Source organism: Peromyscus leucopus, chromosome X (genome assembly GCF_004664715.2).
Source record: "Peromyscus leucopus breed LL Stock chromosome X, UCI_PerLeu_2.1, whole genome shotgun sequence".
In the NCBI taxonomy this organism is placed as follows: domain Eukaryota; kingdom Metazoa; phylum Chordata; class Mammalia; order Rodentia; family Cricetidae; genus Peromyscus; species Peromyscus leucopus.
This window is the reverse complement of record NC_051083.1, coordinates 35904046-35929852: the sequence shown is the minus strand read 5'-3', so window position 1 is coordinate 35929852 and position 25807 is coordinate 35904046. Positions and strand designations below refer to the sequence as shown.

Genomic DNA, 25807 nt, shown 5'->3' with positions numbered 1-25807 from the left:
CTTTTCTCTCTTGGATAGGTAATGAATTAAACCAGATTTTTAGCTTCAAAGAAAGTTATTTATAATGAAAAGCGACAAGAAAGAGAGCAGCCATCTATTATGAAATAAAAGAAATATGAATGTATTCTGTATATTTAAACCATTAGGAAATGTTTGAAAATGCTATTAATTATAATTTGACTTCTTCAAAGAAGAATTTTTAAGACAAAGTGAAAGGTAATGCAGTAAGTATGATACACTTTGAAATGTACAGATACCATTCTTATTTCCCAGTAGTAGAACTTGGCCCTTCACCATGTCTGAATAGGTCATTATAGCCATTTACTATTTAGGTGACTACAAGAGAGAAAGTATTTCATTTCCTTTTATCAGTGAAGTTGAAATGTCTAGGTATAATATTCTAGACACTAAGTTTACTCAATGCACAATATGTACATAAAACATTTATGAGAATAATGTCCAAAATACTAAGCACAGTCATTTTTATGCTTTCGTTGAGGTGCTGGACTTTGAACCAACCAGAAAAGGTCTGGGTTCCCATTTCCCAACTTACATGGTTCTTGAGATACTTTAAATTGTTTTCTTTCTTTTCCTACAAAATCTGACTACTTGTGGCCACAAAGGGATTCAGCCAACTGTGAATACCTAAAAGTGTACTGTAAGGAAATAAAAGGGACAAGGAATGCACAGTAGAGGAAGCTGGTGGAAAACATTTCTGCTCTGAAAAGTTGCCAAACAACTAATTTTTATTAAACTGAATCTTTGCATTTGAAGTCTGAGAAGATAAAACCAAATTGTTAAAGTGATTTAACTCTATTTTCCTTTCATTTCGTAATGACAATAATGAAAATTAATATCTAATATACTGGGTACTGGGGCAATTTACAGTGCATTGTATTAAACTCTCACAAAAACTCTATGAGGCAGAAATCATCTTCATTTAATAAATGAGAAAAGTGAGGCATAAAGTAGTATTTAAAGAGTCATTCTGAAGTATATAGACAGGATCCAGGGGCACGGCTGACACTATAGAGAATAGTAAGCCCCAATCTAGATTGTTTTTTGTAAATAGTATATACTTCTGCAAATAATCTGAAATTATTTTTTATTTACATTGTTAGTAAAATGAAACCACTTTTATCCTGGTTTAAATTGATAAGCCATATTGTTGTTCCTTACCCACAATACAGGAAGCTTTTAAAAACTGTCAGAGTCATGCCTATGTAAAGGCATGCTTACTGTTGTGTGAATAGATACAAAACAATGCATAAGCTAAGACATAAACAGGATCTACAATCATCTAAGAGACACAGTTCTGGTCCTGTTTGTAAGGAACATCTTGATTAGGTTAATGAGGTGGGGAGATCTACTCTAAACGTGGTGGTACCATTTCATGGACTAGGATACCAGAATGAAGGAAAAGGAGAAAGTGAGCTGAGCATCAGCATTGACCTCTGCTTCCTGACTGTGAGTGCAATGTGACCAGCTGCCTCACGTTTCTGCCATCCTGACTTTCCCTTCATGATAGACTCAACTGTCTGTGAGCCAAAACAAATACTTTCTTCCTCCAGTTGCTTTTGTCAGCTATTTTGTTGCAGCAAGGAGAAAAGTAAAACACAGGGTATTTTCAAGTGAGCTCCGTATTTTCATATATACATATACTTTAAAATACAAATGTACTAAGAGATATTAAACCAAAAGTATGTCTCTGTACTATGGACTGTGTCATGTCTCTTAAGAGTCTCAAGATCCTACAGAAGCTTTTTAATATTCTGCTTTGTTTGCAAGAGGGTTTTCCTAGTACTCTAGGCTTACCCACAAGTCCAGGCTGAACTTGAACTCACAGTAATCATGCCTCAACCTCTAGGCTGTTGGAATTACAGGTGGATGCTATCCCATTCAGCCTAAAGTCTAATATTCTTAACTGTAAACATTCCTTGAGTAAAGAGGCAATGTAGAAAGTTATTAGGAGAGTATTGGTGGGTCAATTTACAAATTGGAAAATGAGAGTATTTGTGACTAAGAACTAAACTGAATGTTCTAAGTATAAACGACGTATATAGTATATCTGAGGTACCACTCATGAGCTAGTAAGTTAAACTATCATCATTTTTTGAAATGTGAACTTTTTGTACTTTAGCTTGTTCTGTAATATATTCCAGAAGGATAGAGAATTTCCCCCCATAGTGTTATACTTGGTATGTTCATATAGTGGGACTGCATGAGGGGTCAAATAAAGAAGTTTTCATTGATTACATAGCAAAATATGAGGTACTCTGCATTTGAAGCTTTGAGGTTTTGACTTAAGGATTTACAGAAACCCTCAGTATCTCAGGACTAGGTCTTGAGAAGTACCAGTTATTTGGGTATGGCAAGCATTTAGAAATCCTGGATGACAACTATTTAACCTTTAAAATTCAACATAAACATCATGCTTGCTTGACTTCCTAGGCTTCAATTCAACAGCTAACATATTATATACATTTTTCTACTTACCTGAAACAACTTTGCTATCTTCTAATGATTCTTACCTTTGCATTATGCCTATCTTACAGGTAGCATTTAATTTTTTTTTTTCGAGACAGGGTTTCTTTGTGTAGCTTTGCGCCTCTCCTGGAACTCACTTGGTAGTCCAGGCTGGCCTCGAACTCACAGAGATCCGCCTGCCTCTGCCTCCCGAGTGCTGGGATTAAAGGCGTGCGCCACCACCGCCCGGCTTAGCATTTAAGTTTTATTGACCCTTTTGTCCCCAGTGCCTGGATGATTTTATGTATATAGCAAATATTAGCTGAGAGAGTTAACAGATGAATTAGTTTTGGGGAAAATTATGGAAACAAATTTCCTGTAACTGATAGGTATATTTCATCACTTAAGATCTGACTTTGAAAGAGTAAATATATTTAGCTGTTGTTTGCTTGGAACAGTCTTCAAGTTGTATCTGAAAATCTATGTGTAACTATCTACAAATATCCATTCTAAAAATATAGATTAAATAATACTACTTTGAGGTATGATTATATTTTATAATTTAAAAAAAGCTTTGTTGACTTCTTTCTCTCTTGCTGAAATATGCACACATTTATTTTCTTCTCAGCTATTACAAAGAAATACCAATTATCTATAGACTATAGAAATTTTCTAAAATATAAAGTGTTTTATTTTGCTGGGAGAGGTATGTTTTGTGGAACATGACAGAACCTTTTAAAGGTAGTCTGAAAGTTGTAACAATTTGTACCTATTCAAGTAAGAACCCAGTAAACATTTGACTGTATTTGGTGATGGTAATTTCCCCTTACATAAAGCATTTAGCCAATCTGATATTTGTAGAAAAATCTAGTATGTAAGAAAGTAAGAGTAGATGTACCATATAGCCTACTAATAACTGATGGTCAATATGTACTTGTGAAATAAATAAAACTTTTGTTTTTTGAGACAGGGTTTTTCTGTGTAGTTTTGGTGGCTCTCCTACATCTCGCTCTGTAGACCAGGCTGGCCTTGAACTCACAGAAATCTACCTGCCTCTGCCTCCCCGAGTGCTGGGATTAAAGGTGTGTGCTACAACTGCCCAGCTAAAACTTTTATATTATGTCATGGGTCAAAGCAAGGAGGATTAACAAAGACGAGGACACACCTCTATACTTCAGCATTACAATAAAACAGTACAGAAAAAGTTTCAAATACCTCCAATATGTGACAGTCGGACGTAAGTTCAACCATAATAGTACAATTAAGAAGTTATTTAAAATATAAACTTATTCTTATGATAAAGAAACACATGCACAGAGATGAACACGAATGTAAGTACTCATGTTCTTTTAAAATTTCTTTATTATCATCACTATTTGTGTGCATGTGTGTATAGGGGTTTGTGTATGTGTCATAGTACATGTGTGGATATACCATGAGGTACCATGTGCCAGAGGATAGCTTCTGAGAGTTGTTTCTACTTTTTCAGTGGGTTCCTGGGCCCAAACTCAGATTGTTAGGCTTGGACAGCAAGCACTTTTTACCCGTGGAGCCAACTTGCCAACCTTGGTTTCTATTCTTAAGTTTAAATTTTGGCAAAATCTTATGTATATAACTTCAGCAAATAGCTGTAAGGAAATTGACCATGTGTAGGAAGAAATGACTGCTCTTGTGGGAACAGAGGATGGAGCCTGGATGAACTAATCAGGAAGGATCTTATCTTTTCCCAAATTTTATGTTCCTCACTCTAAGGGATTCATTTGAAACTGAACAGCAAAAAGCATAGACTTCCAATTAAATCCATTTGTTTTACATTTTAGGTACCTTTATGGGCAAATATTAGAGATACACTGTATCAGTTTCTACTACTTGTGACCATGTTACCATCTTGATTATACATGGAAAATGGAGAATCAATAATTAAAATTCCTAACATATCAACTCGAGGTTACTATATGCCCTAAATAAGGTTTGTTCTTTCTAGTTAAAATTTTCCTCTAAGATCAATCGTACAGCTTCTTAAAAGAATATAAAATCTAATACCATAATTTCCTCAGAAAAGTCTATATAAAAGATTCTTTAAAACTCCCTGAGGATTAAGAAAATGATTTTATTTCAAAGAAATCATGTTAGTTATTAGTACTTATAAAACTCTTGCCTTATTTTAATTTTGTTACCTATCATAGAGGAAATACATGTGATTCTAAGATTTTTCACATGCCATTCTGAGTTAAAATCTTCACTAGTCTTTGGAAAATCTAGAAAAATTTCTAATATCATGTCTTAAGTTGTTGATATTCTACTTAGAAGTATATGATGTCACTGATGACTTTTAACTATTTAAGAGGAATCCAGTAGTCTCACCATTCTTAAAGGGAATCAAGAGACTCAGGGCAGATACATATTCTTACATAAGTGAGGGAAGAAAAAACTCTTACCATAGGTCGGTGTGCTTTCTCGTCTTCCTTGACTACTTGATCTTCCTTTTTCATATTCATAGCAATATAAGACAGTATCTTCTTCCACAATGTTAAACCTCTTTCGATATTCCTGATCCAGAAATGAGTTTGGGGATTCAGATCCCTTATGAACTGGCTTGCCCACCATATGTCCTCTGAGATCTTCACAAGGAAGGTTTCCCTTTTCATCCCTAAAGCAAAGCGAAGGTAGAGGAGATGGCTGTAGTATTAGGGCCATACAAAATTACAGGAGCCTTAAAATACAAATAATACCATTCCCTTACAATGTATCCTCAGATCTTCATAAGTTTTTTTTTGAGAACTATAGGCTTAGTTAAAATTACTCATATTTTGTCCCAAACAAGGATAGTGAGGCCCAATGGTTAAATAACTGGCCTAAATATCATACAGATAATAAATGACAGCTACAAATACACCATGGATCTTCTAACTTCTGCTCTAGATCATTTTCAATGTGTCATGCCATAGGAAGAAAATTAATTTCAGCATATAAATGAATTTTATTTGAAAGATAGAAACTAGGTATAATGCTAACAAATTTACCATGTTTTTCTCCTGTCTATCTTATTGGTTTTGATAGAATTTGTGTTGCTGAAAAACAAAGTTCTTTATGATTCTATCACCAATATACAGAAACACTATGCTTTTATGAATTATATTAGTACCACATAAATAAGTATTATGAGAAGTTCAAACAGCAGGTTATTAATGTAAATGAATTTTAATGTTGATGATTATTATAAATATTCAAAGTCTATGTATTTCCTGAGAGTAACAAAGTTTATATAGAACTCATTCAGAAAGGCTACATAAAAATTACACATTAGCAATCTCTTATGGAGAGAGGGTGGAAAATATGGTAACTTAAGGAATTTAGGAAGGGGATTTGAGGGACAGAAAATCCACTTTTTTATCCATAATAATTTAAGGTGTATTTAAGAAATAATTTAAGCAGAACATTTTATGGAATTCTTAAATTTTATTGTTGTTATTTAAAAATAGTCCTTTACAACTTTCTTTTGAGCTTTTTGTTATAGTAATTTCATTTTTATTTTTATGGAAAATTTCACATGTGATCAATACATTTTAATCATATCCATCCCTCACTCTCCTGCTCCAATTTCTCCTAGGCTCCATTATATCCTCCCTCATTCATATCTTTTTTCATTTCCCCCCCCTTTATGAGCTGTGGAACTTTTAATGAGCACAGCTCAGGTAATTTGTGAGAATGTCTAATTTGGGATTTTTCTTCATGAGTAGTGTGAGGTGCAAGGTCATTGTTTTTAGAAAGTAATGGATGAATGTGCTCCTAATGAAAGATCCCTTCTAGGATTAATTAAACAACACCTTATTTATCTTATGAAATGTTTCCCTAGGTATCTGAGAAATTTTTTTGTTAAAAAAAGTTGGTGTTTTATAACATGACTATGAATATAAATGCTATGTTTTTTCCTCTCATGCATCATTGTGTTTCATTGATTATAGGTGTTCCTAGTCACCCTAAAGAGTACCATAAATTAGTGCTATCAAATAAGAAAACATTGATTTTAAATCAAAACAAGACTAAAATCTTAAATTTGCAAAATAAACTCGAGTCATATTTTAATTAGCTTCTATTATACCATATAAAATAGTGCTGAATTTATAAATGTATGTCAATTTAAGAATTATGAGTCTCAGCCTACCCAAAACCCATATTTATATATCTTTATGAAAATTTTCAGACATCTGAATGTAGAGAACTAAAATCCAAGTATTTAAATATATAGAAAGCAACAAATAATACTCTCAAAGCTGACTCAGTCAGAAAGTTGTCCTATTAATTTATTTCATTACCAGGTAAAGTTATCATTTATATAATCATTTACCTTTTTTACTTCCTAAAACAAATGCATTCCTTACTATCAAATTATAAATATGTAACTAGTTCTTAGAAAACATAAAGAACACAAATATAAATCTCAGTGCAAATTTCCTTTTTAGTTAGCTGAAAGGTCTTCTTGGACTAATTGCCTGGTATTTTTTGTTACTGTTAGCTCTTCACTGAAAAGAAATTGACATTGCAATTAGCTTGGAAACAGTTGTAGTAAATTCATAACACTGGAGTAAGGTTATGTTTATCTGTAAATTTGCAGATATCTCTGAGGCCTGTGAAATGAATACTAATGCAGCTTGTAGCATGAAGTAATTCAGAGCTATTGATTTTCCATGTTATATTTATATAGACATTCTCTGTGGGAGAAATTGCAAGAGCTGGAATTTTCTATAATACAGTGATATGGAGAAGCAGCCTTTCACCAACAGGTCAGGTTTATTAAACATATCTATATGTAATTTACTCAATAATATTAAATTTGTAAATGTACCAAGCAAAACAAAAGTTTCTAGTGGAATGAAGCAATAATATATACAAGTTTGTATGCATAATTAACTATATATATGTACATATGTATGTATTCATAGTATGAGTTTCTGAAGAACTTATTGTATTCACTGTAATACAAATATTTTCAATTTTCTTAAATTTATATGTGCATATACAAACATAATAAATGTATGCCTATGCTCTAGATTTAAGGATTCAGATTTAAAGATCATTGTTCTAGTAGGTATTCTTTACATTTAATGAGACATAGTAGAGTTAATAAGACAAATTACTTATTATAGCTCATAATTGTTTAAGGACCTATAAAATATTCATTTGCAACATAAAGAAATTTGGTTAAGAATAAAATATAACTTGTGTTATGTTTATATATTATCAAAATTCCTATCTTATAAAAGATATCCTTACAGTATTCCTTTAATGAGCACCTAAAATGTGAGATAGTAAATACAACTTTTCACTTTTATTTAAGAATGTATTAAAAGCATCTGTAAACTCTATCCATTTAAAAACATATGAAATGTTTTACATGAAATTGACATTTCTTGAAGCTTCACAGGCAAAGATCCCCCGTTATTATTTACCTTGTATGATAATTTTGGTTATTTAATATTATTCTCCTATCATATGAGGTAATGTGTGTAGGATACTCACTGTCCAATGAATGTTTAATAAAATTTGGTTGTTGTCAATATTAACAAAATTGCATTTGCTATAATGAGAATTGCTTTCTAGAATGTGTTCAAAATGCCCAAGAAACAGTATTTGAAGTGTTTGTTTTTTTATGAACTGACTTCACTGTTTAGAAGCTATTAGATTAGCCTTTAGCTAGAAACTGCCCAGAATAACACCATAGGTTGTTTATACCTGGGAATATATGGTTCTGCAGGAGGTGGGGGAATGTAGAGATCCTGGAGGGCAGAACTGTCTCTTTTGGTGGGTGTACTGATGGTGCTGGAGGGCGTAGCAACGCTGCTTGTGGGACTTCTAGGTATAAGAGGCTGGTTAAAATGAAAAAGAAAATACATACGCACACAAACAACACAAAACAACAACAATGACACATAGTTATCATTTCAAAATGATCAGTTTGTGCAAAGTTTTGAACTTGGCTGGAATCAAGAAAAATGTTATTTACCATATGGATATTTCTTTGATCTCCCCCAAACAAATAATGCATTATAGAATTTTCCATGCAGTTCTCAACTCACCTTTTCAATGGCTTAACCTTCCAAAAAGCTATTTATAAAGTAAAAATACCATTCAATGATTCATAATGTGAAGACTTAGCTCACACACAAAAGAAATATATTTAAATTAACTTTGCCAGAATCAGTTTTGAAAGCTAATAAAAATAATTCATAAAAGAATTAGCTTCCTCACATCCTGACTGACATTTGACAAACTATAGTGTTATGTTAGTAAGAATGTCTCAGATGCTCAAAGAAGGTAAGAAATGGCTATCAATACAGGAGAATATTTTCTAGGAAACTGTACTTCCTCTCAACATAAACACAGGTAGGTGTCTCTTCCGAGCCATTTTATATTAAATCTTCAAAAGCATGGTGACTAAGGTGGCATAATCATTTCATCTTTCACAGGCACATAGACTTATCTATTATTTAAATTCATCTTTGGTTGCATGCCTATAAATCTCTTGGATCTAAGTGTTGATTGGAAGTTGCCTTCTAAAGATACAGTATAAACCAAAGTAATCATATCAGTCTTAAGAGTAATTCCAATTCTAAGATTCATGTTATTTAAGAATAATCTTGTGGAATGAAAAATTATCCTAAACTGAAACTCAAATTCACAAATTTTTATATTTATCTTACAGATCTTACTGATTAAGTATACATAAAATTAATGTAAGCATAAAAATCCCAATGCAATCTCAAACACAAAGATAATGACCACAAAATGAATTGCATCTTCATATGACAAAATGGTGCTATCTTAGCCTGGATGAAACCCATTTGACATATCTAGATGATAGACTCACAATTCTACTACTTCAACATGCATTGCTGGACACTCAAATAAATGCATATTACAACTATTTTGTACTATAACATTACTTTCATACAGATAACCAAAAAATGTTTGAAAGCCAGGCATAAATACAATGGAAATTACAATGTAGGTCACTGGGATATGCTAACACAAATTGGGACTCAGTTAATGAGTTTGACCTTCCTCGTTACACAGCTCACCTTAATAGCTTGAACTCACACTTTCTGCCAAAATGATGGTTAAGTTTAAATGTTATGTGAAATCAAAATTAAAAAAAAAAGAGAGACAGGGACAAGGAATGATAATGTATGAAATCTTAATTTTCTATCATATATGATGATTTAAAATTGTCAGAAAATTTACACATTAAATAATTTTAATACATTATGACAGTATGCAAGAAAGCCTTCCCTGTCTTACAATATAATATTTTTGGAATAAAATCCAGTTAATCTATGCCTGTCCTATAGAAACACAATTCTTGGCAATGAGAAACTGAGATATAGGTGACTAGAAGACTCATTTGTACTGATGAATGCCACGAAGCCAAAGATATTAGACAAATGAATTCTTTCTAAGGCTGCGTTTCATGCCACTATAATATTTGAGTGAAAGGTTCAGGGATACATACACATGCACACACACTCACACTCCTAGTTACTGCAATATGACTGCTTATAGGTCTTTTATTCTCTGTTATCTTTTAGCTCTAAATACAGACAACCCTAATAGACATGCAGTAAAAGAAAACCTTATTACACAGCACATTAATTTCCAATACTTTAAAATCAATTTACTATGAAAGAAAAATGAATATTTAGTATGCTTTTAATACACTAGTATAGTACTTTAAAATATCCCAATAGGACAAGCGAACTTAAACCACTTTCTAGTAACACAAGCTTTTAACAAAAAGCCATCTAACTTAAATTTTTATTGTTTTTCCTTTATTTTAAGGTTTCAAATTGTAGTTTGAAGATGTCTCTCCATTCCTTTAGTGATCCATAGAGTTTTTGTTTGTTTTCTTAGTACCTACTTTCTTCTCCCCACTCCCCAAAAAACAAAGAAAGAAAAAGGGAATTGTAGTTAAGTTTTACAAGGGTATTTAAATATGCCTTAAGTATGAGGTAAAAACTTAGAATATTTTATTCTGCATACTTTTCCCTTCTAGCAGATTTAAGGATTAGCAATGCCAACTTCCTTCAAATTTCTATATCTCTACATTTCTATTTTCAACAAGGAGTTGCTATTAATGTCATCAGTAAATGTGAGTCACTATATTATATTGAAAAATTAATATAAGAAAAATCTTAAATGTTGAAATAGATGTCAGGTTTGATCATGTTACCCTGGTCCAATTAATTGAACTGCCTTAAAAAATCCAACTTGTTTTTACAGAAAAAAAAGAGGAATTAGTCAATTCTGTTGCTGAGTTCAACTGGCTGTTTATTTTACTGATAGGTAAATCAGAGGAAGTGTTTAAATGCGTTTATTGTGTGGGCATCATCTGGCTTATCAGTGTGCCCTAAACCAATTAAAGATCATACAGTAAATATTCAATATACAGGCAAATATCTTCATCTACTACTTGTGCTATTATTACCAAGTTAAGCACAGTTAGAAAGAAAACATTAATTTTGAGAGTTATGTTAAAAAAAATCAACTTTGACATTGGCAATGGAAAAATAAACTGTGTCCTCACTTTAAAAACACTGTGGACAAGAAATATTATAAAGCTAAATGACTGAGAGAATTTTAAAATCATTCAGGAACTTTAGGAGACAGTAAGAGTGTAACAGCATAGAATAAATGACAAAATTAAGATGAAATCAATTCTCGAGAAATTCCTAATTGTAACAAGCTGCAGGAAAAAACAAAACCAAAAAACCCATCTACCATTAGTATGAAAATGGCAAATTTAGTATCCCTCAATTAAAAACTAAGTATCTTTCAGAATTGAATTCAAATTTTAAATAGGTATATTCTTTGACTAAAAGTTTCAAGTAAGAGAATTTAATAAAATTAAGCTATAGCTTCTCTTATCCTAGGAACATTTATGTAAATCATTTATTTATAACAGAGCATCATTGTAAAAGTTATAATTGTAATAGGAAGGACTTGCATTTTAAGTAAAAAGAATTAATGCTATTTTTCACAACTTTAATATGTTTGGTAAAATGTATATGGGAAAAACTACTATCAGCAATTAAGGATATTGTTTTAAGACTGAATATTGTCATAAAACTTCAATATAACACAGTTACTGTGATATGGAATCAAGTGTGGTTTAGATCCATTTTGAATTCCCATCCAAACGATTTTATTTAGAAGGACCCGTCATAAAATCTAGTATAGTTCTTATGCCGTAAAGTTTTCCTTCCAGAAATTGAACAGCACTCTGTCACAGAAGACCATTTTGTGTGTGTATGTGTACATTTATGTGTATGTATGTGTGCATGTCTGTGTGCACCTTACTCTTGTAAATCAAGTCTGATAAATTATTGTAAAACACTGCTATTTATCTTTTTAAGTTCAAAATCCTATGCATATTGTTAAATGTACATTTAATGAGTACTTGCTATTGTCGTCAGGACTCAGAAATCTACTTAGAACTTACATATGCATTTTCAGTGTCTGTTTATATTATATAAATATCTTAAAGACATATTCTAAAATATAGTATCGTACAAATCTTTCCCCAATATATGAGTGAGAACTTCAGCAATAACATCTTACTGATCTTTACACATTGATGGATGGTTGTAATTGTCAAAGAAAATTTTTAGCTTTTACAAGAGGTAAGTGGATCATTACTTTAAATCATTTAATAGACCAAGTCTTTTCTTCTTTGTATACTCTAATTTTAATATCACAACTAACACATCTGTACAATACTGATATATATATATGTATATATATTACATATATGTGAAATGTCTCTATATATCAGTGTATAAGTAATCTCTATGGTAAAGATTATAAAAAAATGTCCACACTTAAACTAAATTTGTATTTTAAGTTTCACTTGAAATATCTTATATTTTAAGATCTTTGGCAAGCATATCTTAATTTAGTTGTCCCTCAGTAAATGATCCAGTGAAGTTAAGAGATATAAAAGTTTTTAATGAAACCAATGACATAGAGGCAGCCCCAATATTGAAATGTCAAAATCTGCAATAGTACTTAGTTCCAAAGTTCACTTAGGTCAAATTAATACAAAAACTCGTTTTCAGGGATAAAAATATCAACCGAGATACAAATGATTACATTAAGTATATAACCTAGCCATTCATTTTATTTATTATTGGAAATAATCACAGACTCCAGCTGACCACAATACCTCAATTTTCTGGCAGAGGACAGTCTTTAAGTCCTTATACAGTTCAGGCACATTCTTATTAAATTCCCAATACTGGTATCATTTACTACCAGAATATTGCTTTATATTAACAATTATTTCTTCGATCATTTTAACAAATGTTCCAGAGAAAATGTATTCTGGGTTTGGAAACAAGAATTTGCATACAATCTTGTACATTTTATGACCACAAAAAGAATGCTAGATATAATTTTAAAAAGTAATGTGTACATTTGTATCCTGGCCAAATTTTCCTAAGTGATAAATTATATTTGAAAAGAACTTAAGCAAATAATTGTATGTGTTTAAAACTTCTTCCTCAATTTCACAGATTCCACTATAATACAAATTTATAAATACAAAACATTTGTGTTTTTTATAAGCATGTAAAATTTCTGTTGTTCTTATTAGACTATAAAGAAAACAATTTTTTTCAGACCATGGGTATAATCAGGAGACATTAGACCCTTGAATTTAAATAGCACAGATATATGGACACAAAAATATGTATGTTATTATACAATATATAACATAGCCTTTGGAGTCATATTACAAAATAGCTTTTTCCACCAAATCATCTGTACAGTGTACTGATGATAAGATTAGTATATATAATTTTGTGCTGTTCAATCTCATATGCATAATTAAATGGCAATATTAAAATTGAAATTATATGTTCCAAAATATAGTTAACAACATTCTGGGATACTAACTGAAGAAACTGCATTGGAAATTGAGGTTTTACTTGAAGCACTTTACATTTTAAGATCTCTGAAAAGTTTAATTGTCAACTGTTTAACAATGGCTCACTTTGCATGATAGGTTACTTATTATTTGTAGTAAGTGTTAAAACAGTAAAGGCATTTGGCTGAAACCCACAAATATTACTTTGATTCTTTGATTGCTTAAACACTGATGAACTACAATTGATATGATAGCTGCTTGTAGTTATTTCCTAATTTGAGCATGTAAAACACAGAAATACTACTGCTATCTAGCCAGCACAATTACATTTTTAGTTAAAATTACTTTCTAGTGTTATACCTCATATAAAATATTTTCTTCACAATATGTTTTAAAACAACTCTCAAAAACATACCCTCCACTAATGTTTGTTTAATAACATCAACCTGCATCTTGGATAATGAAATACATTTTATTGCTACTTCTGTTTTGACTTTTACAATTACTTTAACCATTTATATTTGTATGTAGTTTAAATTTAATGTAATCACCATTCTATAGTTGTTATACCAACTGATATACAAAATTGACTGCTGTTGACTATTTCCTTTCTGCTCAAATCATTTAAATATCCTGTAAATTGCCATCAAGATTAATTAAACAATAAAATGTAAGTACAAAATCACAAACCAACACTAATAAATATGGCATCAATATGTGAGATTTATGGAGTAGAAAATAATTTAGGAATATAATACTCTTCATATAGCTTAATATTAATTTATATAAAATGTTTTGAACAATAGCTAAATCATTTTTTCAACTGTAGCATGGATTGATCTGAGATGTTTTTACCCACCAAAAGCTGGGTTCTTCAACAGTTTTAAAAATTCAGTGATTCCCAGGGATGATTTAAGGAGATTTCTTGGTAGTGTCCAGCTAATTGTTCCATACATCTCTTGTAAGAAGAAAATGACTGCCCGGATGTTCTTGCTGCAATGCATCTTAATTCAAACTTCTAAACATGTACTTGTGGTCTATCCACTACTCCCTGAAATTTATTTATTTCACTGACAGAAGAATGTGACTATATGCAATCACCATGCTTACCCACATCCTGGAAATTAGCAGAGTACCACTAAGATGGTTTGCAAGCAGCTCTCAGAAGGTAAGATACCCGTTTACAAGACTGTATTTCAAAGACAGACATCTCTACCATTTATGAAAGTATACAGATGACAACAGAATTCAATTTTTCAGGTGTAATTAAATTTGGTCACTGTATCTAATTAAGGGATCTTTAAGACCTTCACTTCTATTATCAAATGTTTGAGAAAATAGAATTTTATCAAAAGAGCTGCCAAATTTCATGAAATGTGCTGATGAAATTTTTCTGTGAGCATGAAGTTGAATTGTATGCTTTTGCTTATTTGGCTATGATTTCCAAAGAAATTTCAAATCAAAATCTGCCATTGCAGTTAATTAATATTAAATGGCCCTATTTTAAACAGTTTAGAAATAAATACCTTAGGATACATATATTTTATTTGTATAAATAAAATGATTACCATGTTTGTTAAAAATCATTGATTTGAAAAAGATGTATGCACTACTTTTTGGCCTCCATGTTAAATCAATTGTAATATTTATTTGAACAAAGGTAGTAGGTAAGTTAAGCCTGGTATTAAGAAAATGAAATAGACATGCTGATTTAAATAAATTCCACAGATTCTTTGTATAGCTTTTAACTAAGCTAATTCCTACTGGATTACTGGTATATTTGACAAAAAGAACCAACATAATACAAACTTCAAGTTTGCATACTGATGATTTATACTTAAGTGAATTAATAGGCATTCTGGTTTCAGCCGATTTATATAGATACCAGAATTAAGAAAACAATAATAATGCCACTTGTGTCTACACAGAGAACTGTTTACTGCATTAGCTTTTATGGTTCACATCTGAGGCTGGTTCTCAATAACTAGGAAGAAAAATACCTTAGACAAAGGTGTGAAGTAATCCAAAATTGCCATCAAACCTCATCCTATTATTTGACTTTTTCTCTCTGGTACAGTCTGCATTCAAATCTCTTGAAATTTTAGGAGTTTCCACATTTTCTTGTTCTTGAATCTGTATTCTATGAAAATTCTGATCAGGTAGTTTCTATTAAGCCTCAAGGTGTATTGATTTAAGTACAAGCTTAAGCCTTAAGCTCAAGAAAGAACTCTATAATGGTATAATAGCCAATCCTCAAAATAGGTTATGGGATCATGTGGTGGTGGTGCTATTGTGAAATTACAGAGCATACCCATTCTTACTCCTAAGAATTTATTTTAGAATAAATAAATAAACTGCGAAGAAGACTTAAATTAAAACCAATTCTTTCCCTTCTGCTTTGCAAAAGTCAACTTTGAAGCTATTTTTCAAAGATGTTAAAAGTAGTTATGTTTTCCCTAACCAACTTGCTTATCTAGAGATGGTGAACTTTGGGCAAGACGTTTTTAGGTTATCCTAATTCAGTTAAATAGCAAATTTACAAATGTGTTGGTATATACACATGTACTTATTTAAATTATCTCCCCCCCAATTTTAGTATCATGAGAAAGTAAATAAAAATATTCAGCATTAGTGAGAAATGAGTAATGTAAGTATAACTAATGATCTGATAATGCTTATTTATAGGCATTTAAGAATGATCTTAAACAGTACCTTAAAATATGATATAATTATATTGTAAAGAATGATGAAACTAATTTTAAAAGGTCTTTTCCCTCTAACTGTGAAAAGAATATAGCATGTGTATGTATAATATATAAAATACTAGTTTTGGGACTATTTTACTTTCTTATATAGAAATGTTAATTGCTATAATATTCATTTTCCACTTCAGTTTATGCTACTAGAAAAAGGTCTAACAATGAAATAAATTATGATTTGATTTTCTAGACAGACTAGTTCACAGTACATGGATCAACATAAACTTGGATCGATTTGGTGTTCAGGTCCCATTATGAAAGACGAAGAAGAGTAACAAGTATACAGATTTTTAAAGAGGACCATCTAATAAGTGAAAGAAAGTGTGGGGCTCTTCTTCAGTGTTCCCACACCTGTAAACTTTGAAAAAGGATCATTGGCATAAACAATAGAAGATTCTAGACTAAAACAACAAAGTAATTTATAATGCAGTGAATAAAAAATTATATTATGGAGAATTTTGATCTGCTTACATATGACCTAATGAGGCAAATAGCCTCAGAACTTTAGCAATCACTAGATATTTTGGTTTAAATACTGTAAGTCAAATGTATTTAGATATATTAATGCAATCTATACTTATTCATTTGAAAAAATAGAAAAAGTTTCACATTTGAAATATAAAGTTGTTAACATTGGAAGATTTTATGTGTTTTAATATTATCTAAATCTAATGCCAATTTTGAGGCTGATAAGCAGTAAAGTTTAAAATAATGAAAAAAATAATATTCATAATTTCCTTTAATGGAAAATTTACTAGAAAAAATTTGTGACTTGTAAAGTGCACTATTAGAAAGATTACTAAATCATACATAATAGAGACAATAATGCAGCTTTTTTCTTAATATGAAAGATAGTCACTAGTCTAAATTAGAGGAGCAACTATTTAAAAAAGAAAAAATCAAGTGGGCTTCTACAAAAAGGCAATATTCTACTACTTTAAAAACTGAAGATTTGTGAAAAAAATTCAATGATATGTTTAAGGATTTTATCCTGATTGAAATAAAAATGTATTAATTTCTTGTCTTTGTGCAATCACAATATTTTTTATCTTTTCAGTTATATAAATTATTATAGTGAAATTTCATACTGATGGAAATGCAAAACCTCTACTGTACCCCTCACTCTCACTTTGCTACTGCAGAGGATGGACAGGTGAAAAATGAACTCTCAGGAGGAATATACTAGTTAAATTTTAATTGCTAATTTAAAAATTAAATTTCTACTCTTTATAAATTACAAATTTATTTTCTGATTTAAAGTAATTCTATAAACTATCTGCTAGCTTCTTCCAGAAGTGTATGTGATTACAATGTATAAAATGTAAGATTATGTAACAAAAAATAAATCTCTTAATTTCTTTCTTCTCCATATTTGGCATGTAACAACTTGTGGATTTTTAGAATTGTGCTTTAAATTTTTAATTGAATTAGTGTTATCATTTGGGTTTTACTTATTCTTTCAAATTGCATCACAATTAAGCCTATAAGGATAAGCAGTGAAGAGATAATTTCACAAACAAATTTTCAAAAGCATACAAGATTAATTCATATGCTGCTGAGATGAGGCACAAAAAAGAAGCATTATTGAGATAATCTATGGCTAAAATGATGGTGTATGACTTATGATTAAGCTTCATTACCTGCAGAGCAAGGGGCTTCCATCTCATATTTTTCAGTAAAGCTGGTGCTGAGGTAAGCATGCTCTGAGGTCGCTTTTTCAAAGTTAAGATAACACCACTCGGGTCCTCTCGTAGTGCATTCACCAAATTTTTCAACTGCCACCCCACCTGGTAACCAGCAAAATCATTACAATAAAATTGAGGTACAGTACTCAAAGATTTCATGTTCTCCCCCTTTAATAAGATCAGTAAAAAAGAAATCACATAATTGGAGTATCATCCTACCTATTTTCAGGAGATATATATTCAAGAAAGAAGTTTTATATTTGAATTAACCATATTATTGCATTAGAGTCCATATAATAATGAGACAACATAATGGACATTTACCATATCAAAGCGGAGACTAAAACATATCTTGCCATTCAAGTGATTTGGAATATAAAGAAATTATATCACTGTTTATATCACTTAGCTGCTAGGTCTAGGCCCAAGCTCTTCACAAGTACAATTTAAAAGTCCACATGCCAGAAAATAGTGAGTTGGCAATTCCCTGAGCTAACAAACCACACCACATGCTTTCTCATCACCATCTTTTAGAGATATGTGATTACAAGTGTCTTTAAATTAGCCTGATATTGCAGGTACTGACACACCAAAGAAATAGTCTGATGCAACGACAGCAGCACCAATGAAATAAACCTTTTATCATGTTATAAAGATAGATTTAAAAATGACATGGTAATGTTACTTCAGTGCAGCATTTATTGGCAATGTGTTCCAAATAACCCTATAAGCTTAATATATTGTGTGCTAAATTTAATGAAGTCATTTTATTTAAATATCAGCTCAAAACAATTAAGCGAGATAGTAAATGATTTGAAAACTGGCTTAATGAATATTCATGTTAAATTATTTTACTAATCATCTTTAAACAATTTTAAACATAGAAGAACTTTTGTTAGTCTGCTTTTAAAATGGATTAGTGATGCAGTATCAGGTAATTAAGGTCCCAGAACTGGTTAATTAAAATTGATAATTTTAAGGAAACATTAAAAATAAATTATTGTATTATTTGTTTTTAAAAATAAATTTCATATTAATATTAAATATTAAAACAGAGAACCTTTTATCTGAAGTCTAATGAAGTCTTATACAAATATACTGGGTCAAAATTTAAGTTGGATTGCAAAAATAATTCAGGAAATGTTCTAAACAGTGTAGTAGTTACTTGTAGGCACCCAAGTAAGTTACTTGTAGGCACACAGATGTCTTTTGTGTGCTCTTAATCAAGTTTTTGTCTAGAAGATATTACTCAAGTGGGAAAGAATAAGCACTTCCACCAAATGAAGCAAAGATCATAAGAGACTATGAAGACTTAATCTGGAATGTATCCATTGTACTTTAATGGCAGATTTTTGATATATTTATTGAACATTCTATAACTGGTAAATTCAACCACAGATGAACTGAGTGGAGACAAGAAATCAAAACAACAAAAAATGGTGCTCCAGTACTCAAAATCTTGAATATCTTGGCTATGGATCAAAATGAGCAGTATGATAAATAAGAGGGTACTATTTTTGAAAAAGAATATAAAGGCAGATCAGCTTCTATTATGAAACCAGACAAATACTTCCTATTTTCTACAAGAGGAGATCATTATATATCTAACATCCATTCCGATATCTGATATCCCTCTGATAGCTAAGTAATGTCTTGATAGCCATTTGTACAAGCTGAGGCAACATAAGTGAATGTGAATATGGGCATTCATTTATATTCTTGCCCCCTAATGAAACCTAATATTGAATTACAAATTTGAAGGAAGACAAACTCTTCATACAAAATTTATAAACAATTTATAAATGATAATCATAACTAAGTTTGTAAATTAATTAGTAATTAAAACAAGCAATCAATAACTTATAGTTTTCAACAATTCATTGCACATTTATTTCTATTCATGAGTTTCTTCATATTTCATTCTGTAGAATCACTATGGACAGTTTAAGACATTTATATACTTATTTGTTTTTGACATAGGGTCTTGCTATACAGTTCTGGGTAGCCTTAACCTTGTGAACTTTTGATAACACTCTTGCCTCTGCTTCCCATGTAGTTGGATTACAAGCATATATGACCAAGCTGGATTTAGTTGAACACTTTTAAAGTTTCATGCTTTCCTGTGAATTGTTCAGCTCAATTTAATTTGTCCTTTTCTATTACACTTTCTATATAATTTCCTAAGTAATTAATTAAAAAAATTAAAATTAAGAATCACTTTTCCATAGAATGTGAAACTGTTTCTGGAAACAGTTTTAATTTGAATATACTTTAATTTTACCTGAATGTTATTTAATCGCCAAATATTTAAATATATAATTTGACTACATTTTAATCAACCTACCTACTATCACTTAACACAATGTCATCGATGGTTTCAACTAAAGCAAATAAATGTATATCAAGAACCATATGCAGTAAATATGTTTGGCTCCCAAATTCTATTTTCATTATCATAAGGAAATGTCAGGTCAAATATGTGAAACTGTACAATTAAGGCAGCATTGTAAATGATGTAAATGTTCACTATGAGGGGATATAAAATTGTGTGTGGAACAAAAGTTCTCATGGTGGCAAAAATAACTTAGTTTTGTTAAAAATGGATATAGATATGGAAGTCAGAATGAGATGTATAATCATTAATAATGACTACATTAAGGGGAATAACATACTTTCTTCTTTATACTTATTTATTTAAATCTTACTGATAAACATTTGAAAATTTTAAAAACAATAAAACACAAGGTTTTAGTCTACAAATAGTAGTATTCTGTCTAAGATATTGTGAATTTCATGAGCTAATCAGAAGAGCTTACTATATGAAAAATGTCTACTCAAAGCACAGAATTAGAAAGGTGCCTCTACTAAAACACCAATAGAAATGAGAAATGAAATCTTCTCTGAATTGCATTTTAGATGACTAGTAAAAGCAAATACAAGTTTATTAAACAGGTTTGTTCAATAAGAACTACATTGATTTTTTTTTATTCCATGACTGATTTTCAGTAGACACACGACTTAAGCATTAGGCCCATTTCACATAACAACTCTGGAATGGAAATGAAGTTTGATGAGTAATTTACATAGGAGAATTGTAATTGGATGTGATGACTTTATCATTTGAATGTCTCCTTTATTTCCTTGGTCTTCTTTTGAACTTAATAATTTAGATAATTTCCAATTATTTCATATCTTTAGTTCCTATTGTTTTGTGTTGTCAGACTTAACAATTGTCTTCACTGAATTAGGAAATGTGATGTGTTCTTACAACTTCAAGCAAAATGATTCCTGGATATGGTTCTGTGGTATAATCACATTCTTGCAGCCATATAATGAGGTTCAAAGAATTCTTGAAACAGAGTTATTACTCTTTGCCTTATTGACATAATTATAGTTGACAAATAATAGAACATAGATTGAAGGTGTGATATAATGAGGCATACATGTGTGTTACAGCTCTACGAAGGTTGTGATCCTCCATGCAAAGAGCTAAATGTAAGTGCACAAATATCAAAAGAGATAAACTACACAAATGAAAGTTATTCATTTTTTCAAGATTAACTTTCCATTTTCTAATTTATGTTTCTGGCTAGCTTTAAAATATCAAGTGTGACAGACTTAAATGATAGAAATCATGTAGATATTTAATAGCAATATGGAAAAATAATGGCATTCTTTCCACTGGTTTCTGAGTTCTCTAAGAGACACAGAGAACTTGAAGAAGTGAAGAGAAGACACCCTAACGTTTACTAATATTAACAGTATAAGTCACCAATATTGGAAGGAAACAAAGTATTGAATTTAAAGATACTAGGATATGAACAAACATGGAAAAACCTACTAACAAATCAAGCTGCATAAAGAATTGCTTGGTTTGTGAATCAGCGAACTCAACATCAAGAACTGTTTCAATAATTTACCGTTCAAATGATTACAGAACTTCCAATGTCACAATATATTTCAGCTTTAACAAGAGGGTTGGGATAAAAAAGATAAGGGCAGATTAACCTGTGCAGAGGAACATGATCCTGTTCCATAAATGCCTCCTTATCCTCTCTTCTTGGGGTCTGTATGAGCTAATATTTTATGCTGTCTTGTTATAACAATCTCTTCTGTCAACAGTTTCCATTAGCAACTTCCTGAATCTGACTCTCAAATACTTCCAAAGGCTGAGGGGCCCCCAACTGGATCAGGCCCCCTGAATGGGTGAGACAGTTGATTGGCTTGATCTGTTTGGGAGGCAGCTGTGCACTGGTGCCGGGTCCTGGGCTCGTTGCATGAGTTGACTGTTTGAATCCTGGGACTTATGCAGGGACACTTGGCTCGGTCTGGGAGGGGGGGAATGGACCTGCCTGGACTGAGTCTACCAGGTCGATCCTGGTCCTCGGGGGAGACCTTGGTCTGGAGGAGGTGGGAATGGGGTGTGGGCTGGGGGAAGGGGGGGCGAGAGGGGGCGAACAGGGGAATCTGTGGCTATTATGTTGAACTGAATGGTGTTGTAAAATAAAAAAAAAAAATACTTCCATCCTTTTCTGTTTCCTATCAAGTGTTTCAGTCATATACTCTGACTGTGGTGCTAATGCCTACAAAATACTTACACACCAACAGTTCACTTATATGAAACTATTTTAACTTGAATTTTCCTTTTTACAGCAGCTCAATAAAGCAAGTACTAAGATAATTTTACATGTAATGAAATGGAAACAAAAAGTGATTGGTTGGGGGAGGGCAAGATTACAAATTAAATGGCAGAGACAAGAGTTTACTTTTGTGTCTGTTCAGTTGTATAGCACAATATCTTCATTCAAATATCTTCTGTCATCTCAAATGAAATCAGTATTCTAAAACACAAACATATTATCTCCACTTTTCTATTTCATTCACCACCACTACCAATCATTTCCATATAGTTCTCTCAAGTTTGGATTAACCTATGGATATTTAACCGTTTTTATCTGCATGTGCACCATAAAAAGATCCTAGCAATTAACATTTCTTTTGATTATTTTAGTTCTAGATAGGGTACTTACTTGCTAGATTTAAAAGTGAGTTGTAACCTACCTTTCTTCTAGTCTTTTACATCTCTACAATACCACTATGCAAACGTTTTCTTCCTTTCAAAGCTTTTAAATGTTACAAGTTGCAGCTTTTCTTCTCTCAAATGTTAGTTTATATAAAAAACACCTACAAAGCTTGCTTTCAATGACAAGACTGTTGAATGTTACTCTAGAGATTCTGATCCAGTAGTTCTGGGGGAGGAGCTTAATAATTTGCTTTGCTTTCTAAATCCAAGTTTCCATATGATGCTGATACTACTTGCTCTTGGTCTGGAATCATACTTTGAAAACTGCTACAATAAATGATGAGCTAGTGGAAACACATGAATTATGAACCAATAGCTGAGGAGTCCCCAACTGGATCAGGCCCTCTTGATAAGTGAGACAGTTGATCAGCTTGAACTGTTTAGGAGGCACCCAGGCAGTGTGACTGGGACCTGTCCTCAGTGCATGAGCTGGCTATTTGGAACCTGGGGCCTATGCAGGGACACTTTGCTCAGCCTGGGTGAAGGGAGGAGGGAAATGGACCTGCCTCAACTGAATCTACCAGGCTGAGCTGAATTGCCCTGGAGGAAATGGGAATGAGGAGTGGGCTGGGGGGAGGTTGGGGGGCACGGAGGAGGGAGGACAGGGGAATCTGTGGCTGATATGTAATATTAAATCAAATTATAAAAAATAAAAAATTAAAAAAATAAAAATAAATACCACATGTAATAATACAACTTAAAAAAATAAATAAATGATGAGCTCCCTAAAGGTAATGACTTGCCAATGCCTATAGTATTTTATATAATTTCAGGACTAGACATAATAACTCAAATCAATATTTATTGAATGCCTTAGAATATGGTTAATAATGGCGAACACAACATAATCTGTGGAGCATTAAAGAACATAACGATCACAGGAAGAGATGAGCAGATAAACAAATATTTAGAATAAAATGAACGAAATTCTTCATTAAAACAAATACAAGGTATAGTAGACGCCTCCCACCCTTGCAAAAAAGGGGGCAATCCAACCCATTCCATCCTTAGGGTTTTCAGGGAGGTTTCCAATTAGTCTAAACTGAAATCTTGAGGGTTTGAATTAAACGGCTCACAGAAATTCAATGAGTAAAGAAATCTGTGCAACAACTTATTCTCAGATTGACCAACTTTCAACAGTTTAGTGAGGATGGATGACAGAAGAAGGGAAAGAGAAGGAGGCAGGAGAAAGCAGCAGGTCACTTAGAGGCTTTTGAAAGAGAACGATTAAGAGTTGAAGTAGTAAACATTTCTTTTTTTTTGCCTCAAATGGCATGGTTTGCTTATAGCTGTGTCTTTCCAAAAGTACTTGTCCCTCTCGTATTTTTTTGCATTGCTTCTAAAATCTTACCTATTCATAAAGGCTCATCTTCTTGCAATACGCATCATAATCTACTTCTTACAAGTAGAACCCTATTTTCTTTATCTGAATCTTGTAATACTGTACCTCACTAGTTTAATTTTTGCCTTATTATCTTTCTTTACTTACCATCACAAAACTGGCTTCTGAGTGAAAACCGAGTATCATGTTTAGATATACCCTTCAATAAATAATATGCTATAAAAATAGACAATCAGCATATGTTAATTTGATTGATGAGATGATATGACAATATGAGAACTAAATGTTTCAGTGACAACAAAATGCTCTGAAACTCTAAAAATGGCTTAGTATTTATGTAAAATCAAGATGTAACATAAACACTTTTATTAAATACACTTAAAATTTGCTATATAAAAGGTTAAGTGACCTCCCATTTAGAAAAAGTAATATACTTGATATTAAAGCTATTATAGATAGTGTTTATCCTCAAAGAAGGAATACAATTTTCCTTGTAAATAACTATTTAAAACACAGTATTTTATATTAAATATTCCAGAAATAAATTCATTGTAACATGCTTATGATAAATAATAGAAGAGTGGACAAATTTTTACTTGTCCTAAAATATTTTCCAATTAGTATAACCTTTTAAAATGATTGTATTTGTCTTACACAAAGTGTGTCTTATTATTAACTCTTGATAACATTTTTCACACATGTTGAATTAATGCTATCCTTCCCATTGGACAAGTTAAGAAGAGTGGCTAATCTTACCATTCGCTAACTTACAACCAACCCCTAACACATATATTAAGGTGTATTTAATATAACACAAACAATATTAAAATTTCCCAAGAGTCACTAAGTCCAGTCATTAAGTCACTAAGATTCTTTCAGAAGCCAGAAGTTCTGGTTTTTTGTGCAGGGGGCTGGTAAGCATTTTCTCAGGTTGAAGCAGTCAACAGGTGTTCCTCGGTAAAAGGAAACATAAGTGGGGGAGTTTCTGGACAAATGGCTGCCTGGACTGAGAACACAAGGGTCTTTGGGTTGGTGCTGTAGAGATGAGAGATTTCATTTCTTTGGGTACACAGAGGGAAGAAGTTGTCTTTATAACATTCCCTGGTCTATTGGTTTTCCAAACACCTGGTAAATTATTTAAACAAATTGTGAAATGACAGACATTACTCTTTGGACCCGAACAGCAAAACTTACAAATATTCATAAATATAAGAATTTAAGACTAGCATATCAATGTAGAGATTTTCCTTTTTAATGGCTCTATGTGGAGTTACAGAGATCATCTTTATACCCACAGGTAAGGAAAGTAGGATATTTCTTAAAATACTTTATAAGATATTCCCCTTCAACAAATGTTTCATTATCAATATTTACATATGTGTGTGTATACTCACATTCTTAGCTCCCCAATGGTAGTGTATAGCTGATACCTTTTCTTAAAGAAAGTTTCAGAGGCTATGTAAATATCTGATGTTAGGAGTTATTCTATATTCAGATGTCGTCCTCTGTTTTGAAAATCACTGAGGAGACCAGAGTCCATTCACAAATGAT

The 25807-nt window shown here is 31.7% G+C and overlaps 1 protein-coding gene across 5 annotated transcripts in view; it reads right to left on the bottom strand.

Moving 5' to 3' along the window:
- The window catches only part of Cnksr2 (connector enhancer of kinase suppressor of Ras 2), a 241405-nt gene that overhangs the window by 82879 nt on the left and 132719 nt on the right, over window positions 1–25807 (bottom strand). For 3 of the 5 annotated variants that reach the window (XM_028873221.2, XM_028873217.2, XM_028873218.2), the window contains exons 9-11: window positions 17787–17933; window positions 8200–8333; window positions 4905–5116 (exon numbers count right to left, since the gene is read on the bottom strand). In XM_028873221.2, coding sequence (XP_028729054.1) covers window positions 4905–5116; window positions 8200–8333; window positions 17787–17933 — 493 coding nt within the window. The remainder of the gene's footprint in view (window positions 1–4904; window positions 5117–8199; window positions 8334–17786; window positions 17934–25807) is intronic. The other 2 variants (XM_028873219.2, XM_028873220.2) reach the window with 1 other exon arrangement.